Source organism: Sciurus carolinensis, chromosome 3, assembly GCF_902686445.1.
Source record: "Sciurus carolinensis chromosome 3, mSciCar1.2, whole genome shotgun sequence".
NCBI lineage: Eukaryota > Metazoa > Chordata > Mammalia > Rodentia > Sciuridae > Sciurus > Sciurus carolinensis.
In genome coordinates, this window is record NC_062215.1 from 35483655 (window position 1) to 35495936 (window position 12282).

The window sequence follows — 12282 nt, forward strand, 5'->3', positions numbered from 1 at the left end:
ATCTTAGCTAGCACTAATTCCCATTTGAAGAACTTTCCCCAAAACCAGGTTCATATTTATTTATCTACTATTACTCTGTCCATATTGCACTTAGGATTTTCCTTCTTTAAGGTCCTATTTATATGTGCATCTCATCAGCAGATTGCATATGTCAGAACTGTCTTGTATTAAATGAATTACCATGGCCAGGCAATGTGAACAGAGACTTGGGCAAAGATCTGACTTTCAATGTGTTCAGCTGAAATGGGTGAAACCATATCAAGCTTCAACATATTTTTTTTTTATTTTACTTTATTTTATTTTATTTTATTTTGTACTGGGTATTGAACCCAGGGGCACTTTAGCTACATCCTTAGCTCTTCAATTTTTTAAAATTTAGAGACAGTCTTGGTAAACTCCCATGTTGGCCTCAAGCTTGCAATTCTCCTCCACAATAGCTGGGATTACAGGCATGCAACATCACACCCAACTCAAGTTTTAACACTTTTGATGAGGTAATTTTAACCACTTCACTATCATGGGCTGTTTTGACAATATATGAAGCCTAAGGACAACTTTCTCAAAATAATATTTATTTAAAAAACAAACTACTTAAAATGTTAAAAATTTTTAAGGGTTGGGGATGTAGCTAGCCTAACGTGGGAGGCTCTGAGTACCATCAGTACCACAAACAAAATGAAACATAGATGTGTGTGTGTGTGTGCGCGCACACAAATATTGATATATATAGGTTCTACAATAATTTGGAAGTATAATCAATATTCTGATAGTTGCATAACAAGTGAAATTGTATGAAAATATTTATTATTTTGTTGCCTGTAAGCTCAAAGGAACAGTTAATACTCAATGGAAAAATTGCCATCTTTTGAAATTACCATGTATTAACTCAAATAATGGGCATCTATGGGGTCAGTAGCCTCTTTTGAGGTTATCTCCAATGACATTAATAAAATTCATAAATTGTTGTATAAAACAATTATATATAATCAGTATGAGAAAACTCTAGACACTATGAACCATTTCAAAATGAATAAAATTCAAAATAGCTCTAGGATACTTTCATCAAAATATCAAAAGAAAACTGAGGGGGGAGAGAGAAATTAAATATTGACTGATTTATTACTTTTATTTCATAGCAGGGAATACTATGCCTACCAGAGAACCAAGTGTTCACAGTTGGGAACGGGCTCAAAATAATATATTCAATAACTTTCTTAATACACTGAGATCCATATAAGGCACAAGAGGTACAAAGACAAATGACATCTGATCCCTAACTGGGAGGGACAGAAAGGTTTATAAAGGAAAGAAGCATTTAAACAAATGATTATCACAAAATAAATTACATCATACTCATAAACCTAGTGCTGTAGGAACACGGAAAACAGTTATAAATATTTTTTAAATCTTACATAAACACAAATATGGGAGGCCAAGACCAAAGGGCAACATGTACTTCAAAAAAATTGAATAATTTTTAATGGAAAATCACTGACAATGATAGAGATGACTATGAAATTATTTACATTAAATAATATGTTCTTCATAATAATACAAAGTCATGAAGAGGAAAAATGTAGCTCCCAATGACAAAAGCACTCTAAGTGGTATCTGAAATATACACTAATTCAAAGAAGATTTGACATAATGGATGGATATAAAAATAAGTCATATGGGTTACCCCAACTGGAGTACTGTAAATGACACAACTTTTAGAGTGTCTCTTCAAATTTAACTTAATTCTCACAACATTCAGAGAATTTCAATAAATCTGTCTTTATTAATGAAATCAATTCTATGGATCACCAATCACTACAAAAATTGTTCTCTCTCCATCAAAAATTAGTAATTGAGTTATTCAAAGTGCTCTATATTACTCTCTTACCATCATTCTTATTTAAAAAGAAAGGAAAAATAAAGACTCTTCCCCATCAATTTTAAGTGACATGATCATTTCTGAAAGATAAGATAAAAATGGCAGGCTCCTTAGATACATCAACCAAATGGATAAGATCTGAAAAGACTATAAGTTTTTAAATATATTATCAGCCATAAAAACAAAACAGCAATTTTATCATTTATTTAGAAACAAAGTATTTTTAAAATACCTCATTTCTCACCACTGGAAGCCAACTGCTTACCAAGCTTACTAAAAAAAAACTAATAGTTAATAAAAAGAAAGAATTAGGAATTTATCAGTCTAAATATATAGGTGAATATATGTAGGAATGTTAATTCCTGCTTGATTAGAGAATTCTTCCTTTACAGAAGACTAGCAGTTAATAAATGCAGGAAATATAGAATTAAAACATCATTTTTTCAAGCTTCAATGTAATAGAAGTATAAATTTAAAAGTTTGGGGGGGGCTGGGGATATAGCTCAATTGGTAGAGTACCTGTCTTGCATGCACAAGGCCCTGGGTTCAATCCCCAGCAACACAAAAAAAATAAAATAAATAAAATAAAATAAAAGTTTTGGAACTAAGGTTAAAATAACTGTACACAAAATACTTGAAACTTTCTATAAGAAAAAAAAAACCCTATCTCAAATTTATGTAGACATTTGATGGTCACTAAGTTTTCCACAAGATCACAAATAAGGACACCACCTGTTATGTCTCCTATTGGGATAAAATGTTGGTTGGACATGGAAATTCTTAGGAAGTTTAAAAATAAACAAAGAAGACTAAATAATTTTAAACTTCTCTAGACCTAACTTCCAGTTGGTATAAATACAGAAATTCTCAAAATATTATAATGAAAAACTCTGATAAATCCAGATTTTTAATACAAATGCTTCAGACAGTGCAAAAAGAAAATAAAGGGGCTAGAGATGTAGCTCAGTGGTAAAGACTGCTTGGCTAGCATCCACCAGGTCCTGAGTTGAGTCCCCAGCATCACCCAAAGAAAGGGAGAAGAAAAATGTATAAGTTGTATGTTACAGTAAAAGAATTTAAAGAGACATGTAAGGTAAGGAGCAAATCTTAGACTAACATGGTTTGAAGTACAGTATACATTACAGTATACATTTTGGGGAAATTTTAAATCATGGGTTGTATTTTGGTCAATATAGAGTGTTATTTTTCAGAGCTATAATATTGATTATATAGGAAAAGGTCCTTATTTTAAGAAATGCATGATTAAATGGAACTGGATAAACTATTACAACATATATGACATGTTCAAGTTTCAGAAAAATACATGTGCTTGTGCTTATACACACACACATTTTTCAATCTTTTCGTAATAAAAAGTTCAGAGAAAAAGCTAAAATAGGGCACTCCACATATTTGGTCTTTACCAAATTCCTTAAGAAAACCAGAAAAACTAAGAGTATGTGCAATAAAATAGGAAAATAAAAGTAAATGAGCTTTCAAGTTACAAAGAAAATGTCATTCACATACATTAACATTCTAATTTAGAATATGGAAACTTTTGTCATAATAATAATACAAAAATCAATGCAACGCAAGGAAACAATTAGGAATGTGAAGAGAGAATCCACAGAATGAGAGATCTCTTCTAGCTACTTTTCTGACAGAGGATTAATATCTAGAATATATAAGAACTCAAAAAGTTTAATACTGAAAAAACAACCCAATTAATAACTGGGCAAATGAAATTACACAGATACATCCCAAAAGAAGAAACACATATGGCCAGCAAATAGATGAAAAAATGTTCAATATCATTAGCAATCAGGGAAATGCAAATCGAAACCACATTAAGATTTCATCTCTCATCAATCAGACTGGCAGTCAAGAATTTAGACAATAATAAATGCTGGAGAGGATGTGGAGAAAAAGGAATACTTTTACATTATTGGTGAGATTATAAATTAGTATAACCACTATGAAAATCTGTATTAAGGTAAAAAGACTAGGCATGGAACCACCACATGATCCAGTTATACCACACCTCAGTGTTTATCCTAAAGAATTAAGTTGGGGGTCTGGGGTATAGCTCAATGGCAGAGTGCTTGCCTAGCATGTGTGAGGCACTAGGTTCAAGTGTTAGTACCACATTAAAAATAAAGAAATAAAATAAAGGCATTCTGTCTTTCTACAAAAAAAAAGAAGAAGAAGAAGAATTAAGCTGAGTGTGGTGGCCAGCAATCCAGGAGGCTGAGGCAAGAGAATTACAAGTTCAAAACCAATCTCAGCAATGTGGCAAAGCCCTAAGCAACTTAGCAAGACCATGACTCAGAAAAATAAATAAATGGATGTAGCTCAGTGGCAAAGTGCCTCTGGGTATAATTCAAGGTACCAAAAAAAAAAAATTAAAATCATCATACTAAAGTAATACATGTATTATACATGTATGTTTATAACAGAATAATTCAAAATACCAAACTACGGAACCAGCCTGGGTGCTCATCAACAGATAAATGGATTAAGACAATGTGGTATATATACACAATGAACTTTTACTCACTCATAAAGAAAAAGGAAATTATGTCATTTGCAGGAAAACACATAAAACTTGAGGCCATTATGTCAAGCAAACTAAGCCAAACTCAGGTCAGGCTCTATGTCTTCTCTCATATGAGGAAAAAAGGAAAAGATATGTGGAACAGATCTCATGAACATCAAAGGGACTGGGATTGTGGCTCAGTGGCAGAGTGCTCACTTAGCACATATGAGGTCCTGGGTTTGATCCTCAGCACCACATAAAAATAAAATAAATAAACTAAAGGTACTGTGCCTACAACTAAAAACAAATGTTTTAAAAATGAAAGGGAGATCAGTAGAGGAAAGGGAACAAGGGGAAGAAGAACAGAAGGGTAGGAGGAAGTATTGGGGTGTGAAACTGGCCAAACTATATTGTTATATTGTATCCATGTATGAATATGTAACAAAAATCCCAATCATTACGTACAACTATAATGGACCAATAAAAAAATGTGGAAAAAAAATCAATGCAGCTCAATAACACCATTTACCTACCACTGCAATTTAATCATCACTTTTCTGGGAATGAAACTATTATTTTAGACTGGTTATAAGTTGTATATAAATTCATTTGTTCAATATCACTGAGTACAACTAACATTTTTAATATACACTGACACAAGGAGAAAAGCCGTATTTCATATTTTGAATTTTTCATTTCCAAAATACTTGGTTGGAAAACTCATGAAATAAATGACAAAATAAAAACTCACCACTTGTATTGAAAGCCATACAGCACACTGGCTTCTCGTGGGCGGGAAAGTGGGCCACAATGCCATCACTGTCAGAGTCCTCGCTCACTAGTACCTTCAGAAAAGGAAGAAAGACAAAAGGAGGTTAATATTTTCTAAACAATAATTGAGCTTAAAGACTACAAATAGCTACATCTCAATACCTCTGACCAAATAACATGCTTCCACTATTTTGGAAAATTATTCTTATCAATGTGAGAATTCTGCTTAAGAAATGAGAAGATGAAACGTGCCCCTAGAAGACAGACATATACATTCTAAAAACAGCTGACCTGAGTGTAAAGAACACAGGCAATTATTTCTTCAATCACACAGTAAGGGACAAAAAGCCAAAATTAACCAAGTGCAAGTCTTTAACAAAATGGAATCAAACAGTTTTACTTAAGGACAGGAAATATACTTTTTACCTTTCACAGACTATTGGGAAAATTTTTTCCCATTATTATTATTAGAAACTAGAAAAGAACACAAGAACAGGGTAAAATAGAGCTTAAGTAAAATTCAAATAAACAATAATTGCCAAATAAATTTTTTATTTTAAAGTACAAAAATGTAAACTTTATCACCTATGTTATAGATGGACAAAAAGTTCTTTGAAAATAGTGTTATTTAGATAACACACAAAAAAATTTTTTAAATTTTAAAAAAGATAACACACAATAGCACGAAAACAATAGAAGAGGTAGGTTTATATCTCCAATGTAATTTATTTTATTTTTTCCCCTTAATTTTTACGGATACAATGAAACGTAATTTACATTCCCCAAAAATGCCCCATTGCTAGTGTACTGAACAATCACTTTATTTTTTAGTTTTCTGGACTGGGGATTGAACCAGGGGCTCTTTTTTTTTTTTTTTTTACATTTACATAGGGTTGAACCAGGGACTCTTTACCACTGAGGTACATCCCCAGTTCTTTTATTTTTTATTTTGAGACAGGACCTCACTATATTGCTGAAGTTGGCCTCAACCTTGTGATGCTCCTGCCTTGGCCTTCCAAGTTGCAGACCTGTGCCACCGTGACCATTGAACAACCATTTTTTAAAAAGTGTTTTTGCCTATCAAAGGTGCAAGGAAAATTACTTGTCAAAATATTGGATCACAATACTTAGACACAGAAAATTTAATTCTAAGCAAACTACAAAGTAGTTTTACCAAGGCAATATTCCTTTTTTTCCTTTCAAACTTGTTGGTAAAGTATTACATGTCAAATACCCTGCTAGATGCATAAACCAAATATTATTCAGTAAACGACCTGATCAGTAACTTATTTACAAATTTGAACAGAAAAGCAATATCTATAAGTATTAGGACAGTACTATTGTTTGTGAAAGCTTTACACAATACAATTGATACATATGATATATATGATAAAAGTCACTCATTTTTAACTTTACAACTCAATGATGTTATATAGTATTAAACTCTCAAACAAGTTATCACATAAAAATATCTGAAATGTCATAATTCTCATCTTTATCCTTTAAAATTACTTGTCTTATTGCTCTGGCTAGAACCTCAAATTCAGTCTAGGTACAAATGTACCAATGATGATATCTTTTCAAAGAACCAATTATAGCTGTGGCACATGCCTAAAATACCAGCTACCAGGGAGGCTGACACAGGAGATTAGAAGTCTGAGGCCAGTCTGGGCAACTCAGTGAAATCCTTGTCTCAAAACTAAAAACTAAAAGGGAAAAACAAACCATGAGGGGGAAAAAAAAAAAAGGCTGGGGATGTCTATAGCATAGTGGTAGAGTATCCCTGGGTTCCATGCTCATTACTATAGGAAAAAACAAAACAAGAATGAAACAAAATAAAAACCAATTATTTTCTCTAATATTTTATTGTTCATTGTTTGATTTCTGTTCAGATTTTCATTATCTGTCTCATTTTTTCACATTGGTTATAATCTGCCCTTCTTTGTATAATTTCTTAAGGGGAAAGCAAAAAAGATTCGTTTTTAGACCATTTTCTTCTCCTAATATAAGTATTTAAAGCTATAAATTTTGCTCCATGAGATACTATACCCGCAATTCATAATTTTCAATATGTTCTACTTTTATTCAATTCAAAATATTTTCTAATGTCATTACACTTCTTATTTTGACCCATCAGTTATTTACAAATGTGTTTTTTTCTTACCAAATATATGGAAATTTCCTAAATTTAAATATGTTATTGATTTCCACTGTGCTTAGAAAACCTATTTTGCATGATTTTATCCTTTTAAAGTAACTGACATTTGCTTTATGGCCAGGCAAATATGTGCTATCATATAGTGTTCTAGGTGTTCTGGAAAAGAACACATACTCTGCAGACTTGGAGTAGAGTATTAGATCAAGATGGTTAATGTTAATCAAGTCTTCTGAGTCATTACCACTTTTATGTGTGGTTCTTCTATCAATTATTGGGAGTCAAGTATTATGATTTAGACCTATAATTTCTCCTTTCAAATCTGTCAGATTTTGATTAATGTTTATTGGGGTTCAAATGTTAGGTGTTAATATATTCATAATTGTTTTACTAAATTTATTATATTGACCTATCATTATGAAAAGTCCCTCTTTATATTTTTTCACTGGGAGTCTTTTGGTGGATATTAAAATTTCCATTCCAATTCTATTTATTATCATTTGCATAATACATTTTTGTCACCTTTCATTTTCTAAAAATGTTGTCTTTGACTCTAATATTGGTCTGGTCAGACTCTCACTGCCTTGTAACTGGACTTCATTTATAATTGACATTGTTCCTTTGATCTTCTTTTAAAAAAAAACTTTGGTATTATATTTTAATTCTGTTGATTTTTTTAGTAACTTCTTAGTGGTAGTTGAGTGGTTTACAACATGCATCTTAACCTACCATCTGCTTTCTGTTGATACTGAGTGAATTCTAGTAAAATATACCTCCCTGCTCCAATATACCTCCATTTCCTCCCCATTTGTTTGAGCTATCATTCACCTATGTCCTAACAATTGAAATAATTTTAGTCAGTTCCTTAAAGGACTCCTCCAAACATTAACGAAACTAAGTGAAGAAAAACATGTTATGTCTATATTTCTTCACATATTTTCTTCTGCCCCTTTCTCATCTCTTTCTGAGATTCCAAATATGCATGCGTTTTAGTCAGTTTTTTCACTGCTGTGATTAAAAAACCAAAACAGAACAACTGTCGAGAAGGAAAAGTTTACTTAAGGGCTCACAGTTTCAGAGGTCTTAGCCCACAGAAGCCAACTACATTCCTCAGGGCTTGAGGTGAGGCTGAACATCGTGGTGGAAGAGTGTGGCAGAGGGAAGCAGCTCACATCATGATCAGGAAGTACAGGGACAGGTCTCCACTTGCCAGATACAAATATATACCCCATAGCCAAGCCCCCAATGAACCACTGCCTCCAGCTACATCCCACCTGCCTCCAGTCACCACTCAGTTAATCCCATCAGTGAGTATTTCACTGATAAATGTTAAGACTATGATTCAATCATTGGTCCTCCAAACCTTCTTGCATAGTCTCACATGTGAGCTTTTGGAGGACACCTCATTTCCAAACTATAACAAAATGCTAGTATATATGGTGCTGGCCCAAAGGCCTCTGAGATTCTATTCATATTTCATCAATAACTTCCTCTCTGTTCTTCAATTGTCCACAAGATGAACTGCAATTTCAGCCTACCAAGGCTGTGCACTGTGCCTGCTCATTACTTATCAACGTTTCTATCTAACAGAAAACATTATCATGCTTAGGTTTTCACTGTCTAAACAATTCCAGTAAAACCCTCTGTAGAAGGAAAGCTGTTAATTCTATGCCAGATAAAAATATCCCTAAAGAATGTTGATAATGACAAGAAATAAAATGTCATATACTATATGACATTTTATTTATATAACATTCTAAAAAAATCACAAACTACAGAGTTGGAGAAAACATTTGTGGTGTTTTCATGGAGAAAGGGATGTGGTGGGGTGAAGGATGGGCTTGAGTACAAAGAGGTAGCTATGGATGGAACAGATTCATATCTTAATTATCCTGGTGGTTACATGAAACTATTCAAGAGGTAAAAATTTATAGAACTAGGCTGGAAATATACCTGCATACAGTACTCGCCTGGCATGTAGGAGATGCTAGTTAAATCCCTAGCACAGCGAAAAACAAAAATAAAAAACAAATTTCACACAATTATAAACACCCACATCTATGCACAAATGAATGCAAGGTAAATAAATGCTCCATCACCTAGTTAATAATGTGCCATTGCCTATTCCCCAGTTTTGATACCATAGAGATGTAAGATATTGTACTCTAAGATGCCACCATTCACATGAAGTGGGAGGAAGTGGGGTGAAAATCATGTGGACAGATCTGCAACTTGCTGTGTCTATGATTATTTCAAAACTAACAAAGATAAAATATTTTGAGAGCTTTTAAGTTTCTCAGATTCTAATAAGTGAAAAATGGCATCAGGGGCTGGGGTAGAAGCTCAGTGGCAGAGCACTTGCCTAGAATGTATGAGGTACTGGGTTCAATCCTTAGCACCACATAAAAATAAATACATTAATGAATGAATGAATATTTAAATTTATTTAACAATGGTATCAGTTTTAATTTACAATTCTAATAACAAATGAAGTTGTGGGTATAGATTTCATGTCATTTCTACATTTTTTCTGTGAAATATTTATTTCAAAATAAAAACAATCCCATTCCTATCATATTTTACAATCCTACACTCTGTGTATGTGTGTGTGTGTATTTTCAAGATAATAAGCTTTTTTTGTTATTTGTGTTTTGGTACCAGAGATTGAAACTAGAGGAGCTTAACCACTTAGCTATATATCCCAACCCATTTTATTTTTTATTTTGAGACAGGATCTCACTAAGTTACTGACCTGGCTTTGAACTTGTGATCTGATCCTCCTCCCTCACCTCCCCAGCCACTGGCTGCACCACTACACACAGCTATAACTAGCATTGAGCACACATTTGATGGTAATAATGGAGACAGAAGCCATCCAGCCAAAAGGCATGTTAATTATGTTCCACGGCAAAACCTCTTACTACTATATAAGGTTCTTTGATTCTTATTTTTAAGGAATTCATAAATATAAATAACCATATACTTCTAGAAGAATCCTCTCTACCGGATCACCGCCTAACCTGAAAAATTGAACCATTAATCAAACCATTAATACCAAAGATATCACAGAATCTTAACTCACAACTCATCTAAGCACAATGAACCCCTACGCATTAATTGAACTATATTAAACAAAGTAAAGCACTTTAAAGGTGTATAAGCCTTCACAAAACCATAAGAACAAAATATACCTCCGGAACCATTAAATTATTATAAATGACACTTGTTTTCTGGCAAGAAACAGTTCAGGTTTATGTCATCATTCTGAGGTATTTTATTTCAATTACAGATTTTGCCACATTGCTAACTTCAATTATAAAAATGTGTAAAAGACAAATCATACCACTTATCTTAGTCAAGAAATGCTTTTAAATAAAACATGAAAGTAACACAGATAAAAATGGACACAAAGTCAATCAAATCCATTCCTCCTTAATGCAGTTACCACACAATGATCCCATCACCATAAAATCAAATTAATCAATACAAAGACAGTGAATCTGACTTTATACATTACCACAGTGAACACAAAAATATCTTTATTAAAGACTCAAAGGATTTAAACAACAAAAGTCAATGTAATATTCACTTTAGCTTCTGAGATATATATGGAAAAGGAAAAACATCACAGCTATGGTTAAATACCAATGGAAAGGCATAAAAGTGTAAGCCTCTGGCATTGACCGCTGAAGTCTTTTTAATACAATCCAGTAAAACCTAAAAACAGCCTTGGCTTATATTCCAATTGTAATATTTATCAGAGACAAAGATGTCTTATTGATGAAAAATAGATGCAAATTAATGAAAGAATGGAAATATATTTTACTGTAAAAATTTGCTATTTGAAAAAATATATAATTTAGAAAATTCATTTCTTTTTCTTATAATTTTTAAATTAAGCTAAAATTTCAGAATATCATAATATAGCTCACAAAAATAGAAAAGATGAAATTATCATTTTGAACATTTGAGTTTTTTTAACTCTTAAAACCTAACACTTCTATGATTTTCCTAAAAAATATATTTGTTTCAAGCATTATCTAGGTATTTATTATAGAATTTTGTAATTTCACAAGCCATAATCCATTTACATACACTGTAACCAAAAATTTGTATATATAAATAAATACACACACTTTTCTTTAACCTCCCCAAAGTTTACTCAGTAAAAGGATAACGCACAAAAGGTTTGTTTGTTTGTTTGTGGTTTTGTTTTTTTAAAGTCTAGTTGTGTTTCCAAGGGCTAAATTTGGGGGCTCAAGTGATTCTCCTCCTTTAGTCTCCCAAGAAGCTGGAACTAGAGGCCTGGACCAACACGCTCAGTTGATAACTCCTGTTTTTGTTTTTATTTGGGGTGGGTATTTTGTTTGTTTGTTTTTATTTTGTTTTGTTGTGGTGGTTGTTGTTGCTGGCTCTTTTTTTTAGAGGGGGAAGCTACTATGGATCAAATCCAGGGCCTTAGTACAAGTTAGGTAAGCTTTCTACCACTAAGCCACATCCCCACCCAAATAATTTTATTTTTTTAAAGTCACAAAAAGTTAATGAAGAACAGGAAGAAAAAAAATGACTTTCAAATGACTACAGAGTTAACACATGCTAACTCTTCAACAGACTTAGGATCATAGAAAATGTTGAATAGAGTTGTTATTACCTAATTTATGTGGGTGGCCTTGTAGATGTATTAAAAATCAGAAATGAAAGGAAAATTTTTTACATTAACACTCATAATACTAAAGGTTTATATATTTAATTCCAATTTTAAAAGTAAACATCTATAAGTGTTTATTCACATCAGATAAAACACACACACGCAGAAAGTCATTAGAGTCAACTGTAAAGTTTCCTAGCACTTCATTAAAAGAGAAGACAATGATGAAGCCTATGACATTTTGTTAACTATAATGTTAAGATGGAAGGAGTAAAAACTTATTAATATTCAGATTT

At 32.5% G+C, this 12282-nt stretch overlaps 1 protein-coding gene across 8 annotated transcripts in view; it reads right to left on the bottom strand.

Moving 5' to 3' along the window:
* Bcas3 (BCAS3 microtubule associated cell migration factor) overlaps window positions 1-12282 on the bottom strand; it is a 564794-nt gene that overhangs the window by 388193 nt on the left and 164319 nt on the right. For all 8 annotated transcript variants that reach the window (XM_047542954.1, XM_047542958.1, XM_047542956.1 and 5 more), the window contains exon 13: window positions 5164-5257. In XM_047542954.1, coding sequence (XP_047398910.1) covers window positions 5164-5257 — 94 coding nt within the window. The remainder of the gene's footprint in view (window positions 1-5163; window positions 5258-12282) is intronic.